The 16,323-nt window shown below is 52.0% G+C and overlaps 2 protein-coding genes across 14 annotated transcripts in view; both read left to right on the forward strand.

Moving 5' to 3' along the window:
• Positions 1–3,419, forward strand: part of DHRS11 (dehydrogenase/reductase 11) — a 24,415-nt gene extending 20,996 nt beyond the window's left edge. For 4 of the 6 annotated variants that reach the window (XM_033518932.1, XM_033518934.1, XM_033518933.1 and 1 more), the window contains one exon: positions 734–3,419. In XM_033518932.1, coding sequence (XP_033374823.1) covers positions 734–853 — 120 coding nt within the window. In that variant the 3' untranslated portion in view covers positions 854–3,419. The remainder of the gene's footprint in view (positions 1–733) is intronic. The other 2 variants (XM_015647023.1, XM_015647026.3) reach the window with 1 other exon arrangement.
• A 536-nt stretch (positions 3,420–3,955) lies between these two features.
• MRM1 (mitochondrial rRNA methyltransferase 1) lies at positions 3,956–13,117 on the forward strand. 8 transcript variants are annotated; one of them, XR_001524610.3, is made up of 7 exons: positions 3,956–4,691; positions 5,087–5,180; positions 5,733–5,853; positions 9,132–9,251; positions 9,389–9,511; positions 10,785–12,707; positions 12,989–13,117. XR_001524610.3 is itself a non-coding variant. In XM_015646970.3 (5 exons), the coding sequence occupies exons 1-5, from the start codon at positions 4,030–4,032 to the stop codon at positions 9,436–9,438; spliced, it is 1,047 nt and encodes a 348-aa protein (XP_015502456.1). In that variant the 5' UTR covers positions 3,956–4,029; the 3' UTR covers positions 9,439–9,925. The 8 variants fall into 8 exon arrangements, 1 of the variants encoding a protein (XP_015502456.1); XR_001524611.3 differs by having other exon boundaries at positions 10,785–11,367; positions 11,452–13,117; XR_004499857.1 differs by having other exon boundaries at positions 10,785–11,367; positions 12,449–13,117.
• Positions 13,118–16,323: the final 3,206 nt, after the last annotated feature.

A 16,323-nucleotide genomic window follows, 5' to 3' on the forward strand; every position in this document is an offset into this window, starting at 1 on the left:
ATCCCTGTGGATCCAGCAAAGGCTGAGCTCGCTCTGGGGCACTGCCCAGGCTCCCCAGGGAGTGATCACATTGCCAAGGCTGCCAGAGCTCCAGGAGTGTTTGGACAAAGCTCTCAGGGTGAGATTTTGGGGTGTCTGTCCACTGCCAGGAGCTGGACTAGATGATCATTGTAGGTCCTTTCCAACTTGGGATATTCTGTGATTCCATGATGCCAGGGAAGGACTGTGCAGGGCAGGGGAATGTGAGGGCTAGGGGCACTCTGTCTGTTTGGATGGTGCCCTCTGAGGTTTGCTGAGAGTCTGGGCTGCTGCCAAATGACTTGTTGGACCTGTTCCCCCCAGTGTGAGGTGCTTGTGCTCCCCTTGGGACTCCCCTCCTGAGAAACACGAAATGCTTAGCCTGCTTTGGGCTGGAGGCAGGAGGAGCAGAGCAGAGTTCCTGTTGTGAGAGCAGACTTTGATCACAAGAGATTCCTCAGTGTCTGAACTCTGCTCCCTGGAGCAGGACGTGTCCCCTGACACTGCATCCCTGAGGATAACTGGCTTTTCTTGGCTTGAGAAGATAAAACCCTGCCTGTGGCAGCTCTGTGAGCCGGCCCAAACTGCAGCTTGAGCCCTGAGGTTCATCCTGCACCTTTGCCGTGCACATTTGAGCTTCTTCTGCCTGCTAAAGGCAGAGCAGGTCCCTTCACCTCTGCTTTCCTCCCAGCTCAGTTAACCAGGCTCCTTGCAGGTCACAGTGCAGCAGAGGAGTGCCCAGTGCAGAATTCCAGTGCAGAATTGCAGTTCCACCCCTGCTGGTGTCTTGCAGATCGGGGATATACAGATGAGGCCCACGGAGCAGATCTCCTAGCAGAGGAGGAGGATGAGGAGCACCATGAGCAGCACCGTGTCCACTCCACCTGGAACCCTCTGGCAGCCCAGGGTTCCCTCGGCTGGCTGGCAGCGTTTTAATCAAGTACCAAGGATCATGTTTGAAGAATTATTTTTCTCTCCCTCTCTCTGAGCTGGTGCTGGTGCTGAGCCAGTTTGAAAAACACCAACAAAACCAGAACCACAAACTCTTAGTGGGCCTCTTTCTCCCCCACTCCTTTCTGAAACTGCTTAAGAGTAAAAATGTATTTGAAAATAATGCAGGGAAGTGGTTTGTGGAAGATTGTTTGTCTCCAGGCTGGTTTATTCTTCCTTTTGCTTTCTTTTCAAGGTTTGTTTGATCTTAGTTGCTGATGCTGAGTGTGGACCTAGGTGAAGTGGCACAGGATGTTTGCCAGCTTCAGTGTGCTTAGGGTTTGAGATTTTCAGTGGGTGACATACATGAATCCATCTATTGATTCTATCTATGAATCCATACCTTGAGTTCATTTTCGTGGGGTTGATTACTGATGGTGATGATGCATGTGATATTTTCTTTTTCTTTTGTATCCCACTGCTCTAACCCCAGTGTACAACCTCCCCCAGCCCTCCTTTCCCCTTCACACGAATCATGCCTGCCAAGTTTGAGGAAGTATAAATGTGTGTGCTTGATATTTCTCTTTTTTTCTAGGTAGGTAATTAGCTGGAGGAAAAGCACCTGTCCCTGGGCAGGTTAGGATGATAATCTAAGTGGCATAGTTACAGTAAGAGTGAGTTGTTTGGTATTTTTAATAAAAACTAAACGTGTGCTGTCTTGTGATCACCTCTATCCTTGGTATCATCTCCCAGCACTCTCGATGTTCTGTATGTGATATTTGCATGCATTGACACTTTTCTGGAAATGTGGATTGCTCTGGTGCTGTTGAAATGCTGGTGCTGAGGAGCTGGAAATGGTGGAAGTTTATTTTTGTGTAGAGACACAAACTCTGAGAGAGAGAGAGAGAGAGAGAGAGGGAGATGGAGTGGAACGAGCCGTGCCGAAGGTGTGTGGAATGAGGAGAGGTTTCCAGGGGCATTTGGGCTACAAAAAGCAGCAGGTGAAAGGTCTGGCTGAGGTTTCGTGTTGGGGCAGCCCTGGTGTTTGGCTCTGGGTTTACTCTGAGCTGAGGGAGAAGAGAATGGGCCCCAAAGCAGAGCTGGAGACCCTCTGCAGGGAGGTCTGCGTGTGTCCAGCTCTCTGTGGAGCTCCTGGACATGTTGCCTTAAGATTGCAGACCCTGTCCAGCTCCTGCTGGGCTCCAGGCAGCGTTTCAGAAGGTCAGGGATGGTCAGTTGGTCAGAGCAGAGGACAGAGAGCTTGGGAAATTTGGCTTGGATTGTTTGGCTTACACCAGGAGAGCCCTGGGAGCTCATCTGTGTTACCCCTGCACAAGGGGACCGGAGCTGGGCCACCAAAACACGAGTTCAGCTCCCAGTACAGCCTTGGGCAAGTCACTTTACCTCTCTGCCTCAGTTTCCCCGCCTGGAAAATGGGGATAGTAACACTCACCTACCTCACAGGGGTGTTGTGAGGACTCACAAGCTTTTGTAAAGCACTTTGACCACGCCAGGCGCTGCGTAAGTGCTGAGTGTTGATATTGAAGTATTACTATGAATTAAACTTGTGATACCTAGAATTCCTTGTGCCAAAGGTGAGCAGCTGTAGGAGGATACAAGGAGAAAACTGGCAAAATGTTCCTTTTCATGATGACAAAAACAAAAGGCAATTTTCCCCTTTTTTTTCCCTCTTTATTAACACATGGTGTGTTCTGTCCATCCCTCACCTGTTGCCAGTTTCTATTGACAAGTGCACCTGGATTTGGCTTTTTAATTTATTGTGAGTGAGATCCCTGGCCCTTGGGAAGTCTTGCACTGCCCTGCTCCAGGATGCCCTTGTGTGGATTCCCAGCAGGTACCCTGGGCAGTTCAGGAGAAGGTGGTTGAACTAAAGAGGCCAAAAAAAAAATAAAAATATTGAGAAATTAGGAACTTCTGAGCAGGAAAAGCTGAGCAGGGATATGGGCAGCAGTGGTGAAACATTGAATTGTGGCAGCAACCACGTGCAAAGTTCAGCAGATGTTGAAATGTGTGGCTGAGGAAGGGCTTTACATCTCCCTGTGCAGTGAAAGGAGGATTTGCAGAGAACTGCTTAAGGTGCAGAACCTTGACACAGGGTTTGTCCAGGTAATTGCTCCCTGCAAACACAGCCTGCCTGCCCTGCAGCAGTTCTGGTGTTTTCCCTGCCCTAAGAACATTTTAAGTCTGATGTAAACTCGAGATGTGCAGTATATTTTTCCATCTGAAGTGTGGTTTTAGGGGATCATCCCTGCTGTCCTCCCCCAGGAGGGAGAGCTCCTTGCGGGTTTGGTGGCCTTGGTGGCACCTCCTGCCACCTTCCTGGGCTGAGATGGGACACAACAAGGGGCAGTGAAACCCCTCAAACGTGAGGATCAGTGAACTGTGTAATTTATCAGTAGGTTTCTAATTGTGAACTGTAAAATAAATAATAAAAAGAGAGGCACACTGTGGTTCGTCTGTGGTGTGTTTTGTTATTTTTGTGTTAAAACTGAACTGCCTCTTTGCTGTTCACAGCCTAAGTTTTGTTTGGGGAACGATCCAGGCAGAATTCTTCCGCTTTGGATCTTTATGAGGAAAATCAGAATTTCCAAAGCTGGACAGCAGTTTTGGGAATAACCTGTGGAGGTGTGCCCGGGGTCTGGGATGCTCTGCTCCCCATTCCTTGGGCTCCGGCTGCGGTCACCGGGGTTCCCGGGGCTGAACGGGATCCGTTCCCCATCCGTTCCCGTTCCCGAGCTCTGTCCTGGATCCGTTCCCGGGCTCTGTCCTGGATCCGTTCCCGTTCCCGAGCTCTCTCCTGGATCCGTTCCCGTTCCCGGGCTCTCTCCTGGATCCGTTCCCGGGCTCTCGGGGATCCGTTCCCGTTCCCGGTGTCCCCGCCGGCCGCCAGGGGTCGCTGTGGCGGGGGGCGGGGCTCTTCCCGGTTCCCGCCGGAAGCGGAGCGGTGCCCGCGCGCGTGCCCGCGGCTCCGTCCGCGCTCCCGCGGGTTCCCGCCAGCCGAGCGGGGCCGCCGGTTCCCCCCGCGCCGTGCCCGGCCGGGGCTGCCCCGGGCCCCGCGGGATGACCTTCCCCGCCATGGAGCGGGCCCTGCGCCTGGGCCGGGCCGGGCTCCGCTTCCGCTGCACCCGCGGGGCCGAGCAAGGAGCGCCCCGAGGCCGCGATCCCCCCGCACCCCTCCCGCAGGGCCCGGGGGCCGGCCGGGGGTCGCGGACCGGCCGGGAGCTGTTGCGGGCACAACAGGACCCGCCCCGGGCCGGCAAGGGGAAGGGGCTGGAGCGAAAGGCGCTGTCCCTGGAGAGGACTAAAGGCTCCGAGATCCTGTTCGGGGTGGCCCCGTGCGGGCTGGCGCTGGCCCGGGCGCGGAGGGCCCTGTTCCGCCTGTTCCTGAAGGAGCCCCGCGGCGGCTCCGGGCGGCCCGTGAGGCCCGAGCTGGCCCTGCAGGCCGCGGCCCGCGGGGTGCCGGTGCTGCGCGTCCCGGGCCGGGCGCTGGACGCGCTGTGCTGGGGCCGGCCCCACCAGGGAGTGTGTCTGGAGGCCGCCCCGCTGCCCTTCAGGAGCCTGCGGGACGCCCAGGAGCCGCAGCCGGGGGATGGAGACAGCGGGAGCCGGCAGCCGCTGTGGCTGGTGCTGGAGCACATCCAGGATCCCATGAACCTGGGGGCTCTGCTGCGCTCCGCGTACTTCCTGGGGGTGGACAGAGTGGTGGCGACCCGCAGCAACAGGTACGGGCCACAGCAACGGGTCCGGGCTCCTCCAGCCCCTCTTCCCCTCCCACACGGGTTTCCAGGCTGCATCACTCAGCTGATGTTTGAAGAGATTTCTGGGGCTGATGTGTAGAGCAGGGTTTGGGATGCTGCTGCTCCGCAGGCAGGCTGTGGGATGTGGGGTTCCAGGCTCTCCCTGGACTCTTGTTTGAACCCATTCTGTGTTTCAGTTGTCCCACCTGTGACCCGTTTCCTGGGTTAATTCCTGAGCCCTCATTCTCCATAGGAAAACACATCTGTATAGTGAGTGGCATCTGGAGGAGGGTTGTAGAGGCAGGAGGAGGAGATACAGAACCAAAAATTCACCTGGATTTCTTCTCGTGTTACACTTTTCCATTCTTTTCCCCTTGCAGCTGCCCCTTGACTCCCGTAGTGAGCAAAGCCAGCGCTGGAGCCATGGAGGTCTTCGATGTTTACAGCACAGATGATCTGCAGGGCTTTTTGAAGGTACAAAAAAGGTTTTTTCCTTTCTCCAGGAATACTCAAACACTGCAGGTATTACACAGAGGGGAGGCACAGGGTTATTTTAGGGTGCCCTGAGTTACTTGCAGTGTCTGTGCTGGGGCCAGCAGTGCTGGGCACACACCCCCAGCTCCATTCCATCGGGTAGGGAAAGAGGGTGGCTGTGTTTTCTGGAAGCTGGTGGTGCCAGGACAGTCCTGTGGCTCTCAGCATGCCGGGGTTTGTCTCCCTTCTCCTCGGGCTGTGTGGCAGAGCAGCATCCCAGGGCCCAGGCACACGATGGCAGCATTGGGCAGCCTTTGGAGCAGGGAATAGAGGAGGAAACAGGGCTGGGGGGAGCTGCTGGGAATCTTCTTACACTTCCCCTATGCAGTGAGGCGTGAGAGGGAGCCCTTTGCAGGTAAAAATTTAAGGAATGGCAAAAAAAAAACCCTCCAGTCAGCTTAACCGAAAATGTAAAAACAAAGAATGTTTGCATACATGACTTCTTTTCAAGCTTGAATATCTGGCAATTCTTGATTTCTTTCCCTTTTCTAGGCTAAAATTGCAGAAGGCTGGGAAGTGGTGGGAACAGTCAGCAGGCCTGAGGATGTGGAAGATGTTCCTGTCATCAGCTGCTCGGAATTCCGGTGGGACAAACCCGTTATTGTAGTGATAGGTATTTCCCTTTCCAGAGCTGTGGGCTGGGTGGGGGTGCAGCTGTGAGGGGGATGCTTCACTCCAGGGATTGTTCCAGGACTGGAAGAGAAGCTGAGAGTGAATTAATGGAATGGTCTGGCTGTGAATGAAGCAGGGGCTGAGAGGAATGGGGGGAGCTGAGGGGGCTCCCAGTGGGAACAGTTTGTGTTGATGCACAGGGAGTTCTGTAGCTGTGGAGGGTCTGGGTGCAGATTTGGTGCCAGGGCAGCCACAGTGTGGTGTTTGCATTGTGTTCTGTGTTTTGGTCCTGTGCTGGAGCCCCAGATTTGGATTTTCTGTGGTGGTGAGCCCCAAGCTGAGGGAGAGCTCTGGAGCTGCTGCTCAGAGCTGCTCAGGGGGAGCTGTGCCACATCTGCCCTTAAAACCAGGAATGTCTGGTGTGGGAGGAACCACGAGGGGCTGAAGCTGGGCATAGTCTGGATGCAAAGCTGGGCTTTGTAGCCACCCCTGAGAGCAGTCAGGGCACACCTGGCACAGCAGGAGCAGAGGAATCTCCTCCCTGTTGGAGCAGTGACTGCCAATTCTTGCTGGGAATTCTGCCCACTCTCACCTTCTGTAGGCACAGTTTGGGCTTGTGCAGCCTCCCAGAAGGTGAAGGGAAGGGGAGTAGCAGCTTTGTGGCAGCTGAAGAAAGAAATTCCCCCAGGAGTGCAGCTCCAGGCACCTGTGTGTGGCTGTGCCATGTCCCCCACTCCGTGTCACCTGGCACAGGAGCTGGCTGGAGCTTTTTCACTTGGAAGTAGAGTCCTGCTTGGCCACAAGCCAGGGAGGGGCTGTAATCCTGCCCCTTGCTGGGGCTGGCTTGGCTCAGAGGACATTCCTTTAATTAAAATGTTTATTGAACTCCTGGAAACACTGACAAGACAACGCTGCAAATCTGGCATCTCTACAAGATGTGTGGAGCTGTATTCCAGGGGGAGCAGGGAGGCTGGCAGCTCTGCTGATTGCCCACAAAGAAATGCATCCCACAAACGGCGACAGCACCCGGAGACAGGCAGGGGCTGGAAGCGGCAGCAGTGTCGTTACCTTGAGTTATGAGAGATTTCTCCAGGAAAAAGTCCAAATATCCTTTTGTCAGGGGAGATTGGAGGCTGATTGGTAGATGCATGAGGAGAGCTCCTGGACCTTGCAGCAGTAATGATTTCAACTCTCTGCTGAGCACTAACTCTTGGCTGAAAAGAAAATTGAACATTACGGTCGTCTGATGCTGGGCTTGTTGGGAGAAACGTCCTGGATCTGAATATGGAGCACTCCTGCAGCTGCAGGGAGCAGCAGAGATAATTCAGCCTGGGATTGAGCTCCCTGGCACCACACAGATTGTCTTGTAAGTTAAGCATTTGCAGCCTCCAGTTCCCCCTCCTGGCATCCTCGCTGGCTTGGCAGAGAGTGATTTGGACAGTCCAGCTTTAATGTTGTCTGCACTGGAGTCATTGCTGGAGGCAACAGCTCAGACTGGGAGCCTGCTGCACACAGGAACAGATTGGGAGCACTTAGATGGCTGAGTAAGAAGAGTTTCTGGGTAATTTGTTCTTCTTAGACCTTCAGTCTTTAGCCCGGGGTTTAAGGCTCTTCACAGAGCTGGTGGTTTTATGGAGATGCTCATTTTGCATATTTTTCTGCTGCTGGGTCTGAATTTCCTGCACTGGAAACTGCAGTTGTCAGTGGTGTTAATTGTAAATGGGGCAGGGAATGTGTTTTGTCTTTTCACCAAGCTCTGGTCTTTGAGCTCTGTCAGTGAGGGACAAAGCTGAGAGGTGGAAGTTAAAGATCTGTAGTGGGAAGTGTTTTGTTCACCAGTATAAACCAGGATTTAATCTGATTCAGTCAATACTCCCTCCCTTGTGTCACACTGTGCAAGTCTTTTTGCTCTGAATTTATCACTCCTAATTATTTTAAGCAGCCAGGCCCATAAAAAGCTTTGTAAAAGCTGGAGGCAAAATCGGTGCCTTTACTGGGAATTGTAAGACTCTTACCAGGGACAGGAGAGGATTTCTCCAGGAGCCATTGCTGCTGTCCCAGTTGGAGATTCCTGTGGGAGTGTGGTTTGAGAGGCTCAGGAGGAAAATAGGTGTAAAACTTTTCCAGGATACTATTTCTGGGTTTTTTAAGGCATCCCTGGAGCAGTGGTGAGGAGACAGGCAGAGCTGTGTGAGGCCTGGCTTTGGCTCCTGGTGTCAGCCCATGACCTTGGATAACTCCCCCAGGCCTTGTGTGCACTGCTGGCTTACAGCAGGGGGGAGCACTGGTCAGGATGGGCTTAGGGGCTTCTGAAGGCTCACTGACCCCAACCAAAGAGCTTTTGCCATGACTGGGTTCATCTGGGAAGGTGATGCAGGATGCATTACCCAAAGCATCCTCTTCTTTACCCAGAGTGCATCTTAGATCAGCCCAGAAAAACGTGAGGGGAAAAGAAACTGACTGGGAGTGATGACACTTGCCATCCCTGTGTGGTCAGAGGGATCAGGGTGCCCTGGCAGTGCCCTGGTGTGGGGCTCAGCCAGGCCAGGGCACGGCTCTTGGAGGGGAGCTTTGGCTGCCACGTGCTGGGCCTGTTTGCCAGAGGTGTTTGGGATAAGCTGACCATCCTTGTAGCCCTGGAGCTGCCTGTGCTGCTCTAAATAACAATGTGGAAGAACCCTTTGGGGAGCCAGGCGGGCTGGGAGGTCCATGGCCCTCTGCATTCTCACCTGTCTGCACACAGCATTGTTTAAAGCCTCTCCCTTTCCATTTCCCTTTGTGACAGTGTGAGTCAAACAACTCCTAATGACCTGGGATAGATTTCAACTCTGTTTCACCAGTGTATCAGCCCAAACACATCAGGGCTGCTGGCTGGTTTAACAACTAATCAATTGAAGCCTCCGGTTCAACTGTCTGCATGCACAAGTTGCACCCAGGCCGTGGGGGAGTGTGAGTGTGTGTGTGTGCTGGGAAGGCTGGAGCTGTCACTGGCAATAGGGAGCTGGGATTTGCTGGCCTGTGGCTCTTGCCTGCCTTGTCCCAGTGCCAGCAGCCTGTGCCCACAGGAGCCCTGTGCAGCTGTGTTGGACAGATACTCCTCAAAGCCACTCCAGATGCTGGAGAGCAGATGCAGGGAGGGAAGGGAGGAAGGTGCTGGCTCCCCTCTGGTGGCTCAGCTGCTGTGTGGGACCTGGTGAGCTTGAGCTGAGCAAGAGCTGCACTGAGGAGGGGGAGAGGACGTGGCAGTGCTGTGAGCTGAGCAGTGTCTCTGTCCTGCAGGGAGTGAAGGGGAGGGCCTTTCCCTGGAGACTCAGCTGCAGTGCCAGTGCATGCTGGCCATCCCCCCGGGCAGGGCGCTGCACCCCGGCATCGACTCCCTCAACGTCTCTGTGGCTGCAGGTGAGAGCTCTTCTGAGCACCAAACCACCCCCAGCTGCTGTATTTAACAATCATCCAGGTCCACTGAACCATTTCCTTGTGCTTTGAAAAAAAAATAAAAAATCCCTTAATATTTATTTAGTTTTGCTTTCCTACAGGTATCCTCCTGCACTCCATCTGCAGCCAGAGACCAGGGCATGGAGATTGAAATCCTCTCTTTGGTGGAGGAAGCTGCTCAGGGTGGATATGGAAATGCTCTTCCCAGAGTCTCCACCATCACTGTGAGTTCCAGAGGGAGCCCCAGTGACCTGAGCTGCATTTTGGCTGCTGCAGAAGCCACCAGATCCCTGACTAAACACCTGATGTCCTAGGGAACACCTGGGAGGAGCAGCTGTGGGAAGGCAGACAGGTCTGGGAGCAGCCAGTTTTGGCAGGAAGACACCCAGGGATGGCTGCCAGCACCGTGCTTTGTGCATCCCTTGAACCCTGGGGACACTTTGGGTGACAGTGCCACTGAAAGTGCCCTGTGCCCTCCCCTGGGCAGCAGCTGCTGAGTGCCAGCTGAGCTCAGGAACCACTGGAGCTGGTTTTTCTGTATTTGTTTTTAAAGCAGGTGTGCAGCCCTGCCAAGGGCTGGCAAACAGCTGCAGTGGGGGGAAATGCAGCCCCTGGAAATAAAGCTTTTGTAAAGATTGGTTGTAGACTCAAATCCATTTAGTGTCATATAAATCCAGAGTGTGATTAGACCTTCAGGTGGGAAGAGGGATCTGGAGCTCATTTCTTTCTGGGGAAGTTTCCTTTCCAAGCTGGGCTGATGGAGGCTGAGGTGCCCCAGGACCACAGTCCTGCTGATGGCACTGGGATGGCTTCATTTCCAACTATCCTGCTTGAAAAACCAGGCTGGCTAAATTACTGAGAACCAAAAGAATGTTAGCACCTTAATTATTTTATTTAGCTACCATGGCCCTTTGCATAGGATTCCTCATTAACACTTAATTTACAGTGCCCTTTAGGGATAATTTCAAACAATTCCGCTCAGTCTGCCCCCTCCCCACTTCCAAATGAATAAGTAAATCACTCTGAGTGACTAATTAGGACTTTCCTTTGAGCTAAATGAAGTCTGGAGGCCTTGGTCTGGGGGTCTGGGGGTATTCCCTGTGTGTCCTGGGGACACTCCAGGTGCCTGGGATGGGGCACAGGGCATGGAGCTCCTGAAGGGTGTCCAGGGCTCCCTTCTGTGGCTGTGGTGGACAGGACAGGACAGGAGGGTGCCTGGGGTGGGGACACGGCCCCTGAGCTGGGTCCTGAGGGGGACAAATCCCAAATCCCTCTGGAACAGCCCCATCATACAAACAGGGCTGTTACCTGAATCCATGGGAGCTGAGCAACCCTGAACTGCTGCATTTTGGGGGCTGAATTTGCCCTTTTTTCTGGTTTAAAGCTGAAAGGAAAGGGCTGCAGGCCTGGAGGCCTCCAGCAGCCCTGTGGAGCTGCTCAGCAGCTGAGGCTGCCCCAGCAGAGGGTGCCCGTGGCTCAGATTTGCTCATTTTCCAGAGGAAAGATCCCAAGCTTCAGCACTTGGCTAACTGAATCCTTCCTCTGGAGCAGCAGGGATCAGGGTAAAGCCATTTCTTCATTCTTGACCTACAGGTAAGTATATTTATTTCCCATCTCATAGGAACTGCTGTTTCTCCCTTTTTATTTCTATTCTTTTTGAGTTTGTCTCAGCAGTGGGGAGGCTCTTCCTGGCTTTGTGTGGCTGGGAAAGCTGGGCTCTGTCAGGCTGTGCTTGGCCATCTGCTCAGCCCCTCTAACGAGGCAGCTGAGGAGCCCTGCAGCAGCTCCTTTGCTTCTGGAAGGCTCCCAAAAAGCTTTGGAACCTCCATATCCACTGCAGTGGGAGGAGAAGCTCCTGCTTGGCCATCAGCACTCTCCTGTGAACTTCCCATCCTGTATCAGTGGAGCACCTTGATTTGGCACTGGAGCATCAGACAAGGCTTTTGGGGAGTTACCTGAGCTTGAATTTTAGGATTTGAGTGCATAACTTGGGCTGCAGCTCGGACTTCGCTGCTTGTGAGGGCACTGAATCCCACTCTGGATGGCTCTGCTGCTCCCACTGCTCCCATTTCCCTGTCTGGTAAGTTTTAGCCCCATTTTTTCCCTCTGGGATCCACCTGCAGTGACTTTTGGGTGGAGCTGATGCTTTGTCCTCCTGCCCCAGCCCCATCCTGAGGAGCATGAGGACCTCTGCACTCTCCTACCTTTGGAGCTGGAGCTTTGTGCTGTGCCATTTGCCCCTGATCTAATAAATGCAATCCATTAATTGGATCATTGCCTGCTTCTCCAGTTAATTTCCTGGGTATTTTTAAATGTTAAAATGTAGTTTTTATAGTCTTTCATTATTTTTAGCCTTAAGCTTGACTATAATCGTCCCTGTAATGTAACTGTAAAAAACTCCCAGCTTTATATCATAAAGGGGGACATTAATTGTCAATTCTTGTGTACATCAGCAAGATCAAAACAGGTTTCCTGATGACTTCTGTTTGTACATAGACTCTCTTTGATATTTAGATATGAATAAAGTGTGTGTGTGTAATTTGAAAGTCAATTCTTCCCTCCCTGCTGCTTGTCATGGATTCCTTCCAGAGGCTTATTTACCAAATTGATTTTAAAATTTACTAATTGCCCTTCCAGAATGATTTCTCAATAATCAAAGTGTCTCTAAGCACAGTGGCAAAATATTTGTCCTCCTTGATTCAGGAGATGAATTCAGCGCCGGCGCTGCCTTATCCTCAGCCAGGGGAAAACACAAATCTTCCCATCTCCAAAAACCCACCCTGGGGAGCTCTGGCTGTGAGAGCAGCTCAGCTCCTGCCCCACATTTCCCTTTTGTGCTCAGGGTATCACCACGACTGGAAAAATCCTGTTCCACCCCATCCAACCACTGGAAAAATCCTGTTCCACCCAGTTCATTGCTGGCTCCCAGTGGTATTTTGGGGGCTGGAGTGGCTCTGGGACAGGGGACACCTTTCCCTCTGCCAGCCCAGGCTGGTGGCAGGGGAAGGGAGCAGCCTGGAATGCTGCTGGAGCTGGGAATGCTGCTGGAGCTGGGAATGCTGCTGGAGCTGGGAATGCTGCCCACGGGGCACCTCCGGAATGCACAGCCCCGATCCCGGTTTGTAAATGTAATCAACCTTGAGGTCTTGTTACTTCCACAGGTGCAATTAACATCACCATCTGCTAATCCGTGATTAACGATGTTTACAAATACGCTACAACACAGTGAAATGTGCTGGCACTCTTCAGGCTCTTTTTTCCCTTTATTTTTTTTCCCTCCCTGCTCCAGCACAGGAGGGATTGCCCATGGAGTGCTCCCCCTACCCCACCATTAATCCACAGACATTTTACATTTTCCTTATTTAAAAGTGCTGTTCAAACTCCAAACCAGCTGCAGGAATGACGAGTTCAAATCAGAAGGTCAGTGCTGCTAAAGGGGATTTAATTGCACGGGGGTTGAGGTGCAAACTGATGAATCTGAATAATAAAACTTTGTGGGGAGCAACATATGGTGCAGTTTAAAGTAAATTTTTATCGATCATCCCACAACTGATGTGTTAATGGGATGGCAGCCTTTGCTTTGGGTTTGATATCGACGTGGAGTTTTAATAATGTCACACAGGAATATTGTGGAGAGGTTTATAATTTAAAATAATAATAAAAAAAGAGTGTTTTCTATTAACTGCCTTCTTCTTTTCCAGGAGAGAGGAATACATTACAAGGCTGCTGTGTGTCCTCCAGATCTAGGTTACATGTAATTGCTCAGTAATTGGTAGAACCATGTAAAAGCCATGGTATTTGCCAGTAAACCCTCCTAAGTTACCATGAAATTGAAGTGTGATATTTATTCTCTACAAAACCGGCTGCCCAAACGCTGTGTGGGATCTGCTGGTCAGTGCAGAGGGGTTCCTGCAGGAAAGGAGGAGCCTTCAACCTCCTTGGGCTCCAGCCTTAGGATTATCCAGGGAATCCTGGAATGGTTTGGGTTGGGATCATCTCATTCCACCCCGTGCTGCTGTCCCAGGCTGCTCCATGGGGCAGCCACAGCTGCTCTGGGCACCTGTGCCAGGCTCACCACCCTCACAGGGGAGCATTTCTTCCCCATATCCCATCTAAATGACACCTATTAATGATCTAATAGCTATAGATTAGAAATACTAATCATCTAATAACCCATCTAATTATTACAGCTGTTTCAAGGCCCATGATGGAGGCTTGAAGCTCTCATGTTTTCAGTGGGCAGGGAACAGTAATTGCACTAAAGATGTTTTTTTTGGAGATTAAACATTTCTCAGTACATTGGGGATACCTCTATGGGTCACCTGTATTTTACCTTCTTGTTAAGCAGGACATCCAAAACTGTTCCCAGCTTGGCAATTTCCATGATTTAACCTCGACTCTGATCTGGAGAGCTCCAGCCCTCACTCAGAGCAGCCCCCTCAGGAATTTTTTCCTCCCAGGTGAGCGATGGCTCCTTGGCCCCGCTTTGAGCAGAGCAGCAGTGATTTCCTCACCCATGATCAGGAGTTTTACACTTTAAAACTGTGTGTGCTGGGAATTGATGCAAAGTGAAACCTGCTGAGTTGGAATGTTGTTAGCTGGCCTGCTTTTGGGGTGTGATGGGATGTGACCATCCCATCCTGCACACCCCTGGATCCACCCCCGCCCCACCAGGCCAGGGACACACTTATGGCAAGGTTTGGGATGGTGTCACATGTGAAACGTGCCTGACAGGCAGTCACAGCAGGGAGAGTCACCCCTTTCCCACAGGGATCACTCCTGGAACACCAGCTCCACCCCAGGGCATCTTTGGGGTGAATTGGGCTCTTCTCATCCCTGCCCCAAGCCCTGGCACAGCCTCATCCCTGTCTGCTGAGGATGGAGCAGGTTGGAGCCACAGAAGCACCTTGGGGTGAGCAGCTGACCCCGCAGGGAGGTTGGGAATTGGGGAACAGATGAAGAGAAGGGGGGCAGGAGTCCTGGATTCCCTGGCAAGCACAGCTCATTCCAGCTGCATCCCAAACCTTCTGCTGGAGATTGCATCTGGGCCTAATATGCATTTTTATATAAACAAGGGTACTAAATGGCCTTTCACTTCCCTCTGTAATGTCTTTTTTAATGGAAGGTCCTGAATTAAGAACATATATATATGACTCGAAGAATTTTCTAAGTGATATTGAAAACCTATTGTAGAGCAGGATTTCTCCTTGCAAAATTATTTTAATGAGGTTCCAGTTTATTTTCTGGCTGTATTTTACTTATTTAATCCTCCAGAGGGGCTTTTCAGAGGCAGCATCTCATTTTCAATGCAACTATTCTTAACATTAGGGAAAACTACCTTTCTGAAATGCATGAAGGGAAAAAAAACCCCGAACCAGAGGAAGATGTACGAGATAAGAATAAACTTGAAAAGCTTTGAGGTGGTTTATGGCTTCTCTGGAAAGAATAACAGTTCATGTATTTTTGTTATGGTGTGGTTTAATGATGCTTGCAGAAAAAAGATAAGGTAGGAATGGAAATATAAAATTAAACCAGCAAAGTGAATGTGATTATTTTAGTTACCAGTATTACCTGGGGAAAAGGCTCAGGGGGTTTTTTATCTAGACTAAATATTTGCTTTTCTAAGAGGAAAGGGCCCTCTGCATCTCCTGGCACGAGGGTGGGAAGGGGAATTCTCCTGAGGTCCAGAGGGAGGATAAGGATGGATGGAGCCCTGGCTGTGCCAGTGCTGGTGTCCTGGGAATGGGATTGGCACCACTGCCAGTGGTGAGGATGAGATGACCCCAAAAGGGATTTCCCAGCCTCACCCTGTGCCCTGAGCAGGGTGGGGAATAGGGGAGGCACAGGGGGATGGATGTGTGCACCCAGCATGGGCCTGAGCTGAGCATCCTGGATCCTTCCCTGGGATCTAGGAACGGCTGATTCCCTGGGAGGCTTCATCCCCATCATCATCCCCATCATCATCCCCATCATCATCCCCATCATCATCCCCATCATCATCCCCATCATCGTCCCCATCATCATCCCCATCATCGTCCCCATCATCATCCCCATCCCATCCCATGGATCCCATCCCATCCTATCCCATCCCATCCCATCCCATGGATCCCATCCCATCCCAAACACCCCCCAGTCCAGGAGCTCTTGATTTCCCGAGCAGCTCCACAGGTTCCCAGTCTGGGATGCTGCTGTTTGATGAGGGATCAACAGGCTCAGCCAAATTTGATTCACCTCTGGCATCTGAGTCACCCCAACATCCCACTCCAGCCCCTGGGTCATGAGAGGCAAACCTGAATTGAGCCTGATGTGTGGCCTTCAGCCTCCCTGGGCAGTTCATTTTTCAATTTCTTCCATGGATCCAGAAGAGCAGAAAGTTTGTTTATAATTAAAATACTTGGAGATTTATACTTCAATTCAAATAGCTGAAAAGAAGCAGTTTCTATGTAGGTTTCTTCACTATCCGAATCTAAAACAGATTATTATGTAAATTTTCTCGATCCTAAATTCATTACAATATTCAATTTCAGGAAATGCTCTTGACCATCTGCTGCTGCTCCAAGAAATGAGTCTTGGAGATTGTTTACTACCAGAGATGATGGAGGTACTGAGGGTGGATGGGAGGCTAAGGGCGATGTTCTGATTTCCGAGGTTGGTTATTTACCCTGGAGTGCTGAGGCCACGAGCTGGCTTGGGAAGGGCATCAACAACAGCAGCAGCTCCTGCTCTGGCCCTGTCCTGGTGTCACCCCCTCCCCAGCCCCAGTGGGCAGCAGGTTCAGGCTGTTCAGTGGTTTGAGTTCCCAGTTTGGTGTTGTTTGCAGCCTCCAGAGGAGCCCAGAGGAGCCTGGTGCTGCCCCAGCTCTCAGTGGGGCGGGGAGGGGGAGGGAGGTGAATTCCCCGAGCCCAGCGGTGCCCCGAGCCCTGCTGAGCTTTAATTCCCTTTTCTTGTGTGTTCTGCTGGCAGAGCTCAGTGCCAGCTGTGCCCAGGGAGCCAGGGAGGGTGCCAGGGCTGTGCCCAGGGACATCCCAGCTGTGCC

This window comes from Parus major, chromosome 19, assembly GCF_001522545.3.
Source record: "Parus major isolate Abel chromosome 19, Parus_major1.1, whole genome shotgun sequence".
In the NCBI taxonomy this organism is placed as follows: domain Eukaryota; kingdom Metazoa; phylum Chordata; class Aves; order Passeriformes; family Paridae; genus Parus; species Parus major.

Excerpts from the sequence above, each read along its gene's own strand:
- MRM1 (XM_015646970.3), top strand. The coding sequence starts at position 4,030 with ATGACCTTCCCCGCCATGGAGCGGGCCCTGCGCCTGGGCCGGGCCGGG. Across the intron at positions 4,692-5,086 it reads GTGGCGACCCGCAGCAACAG|CTGCCCCTTGACTCCCGTAG; the intron begins GTACGGGCCACA and ends TTCCCCTTGCAG. Across the intron at positions 9,252-9,388 it reads CAACGTCTCTGTGGCTGCAG|GTATCCTCCTGCACTCCATC; the intron begins GTGAGAGCTCTT and ends GCTTTCCTACAG.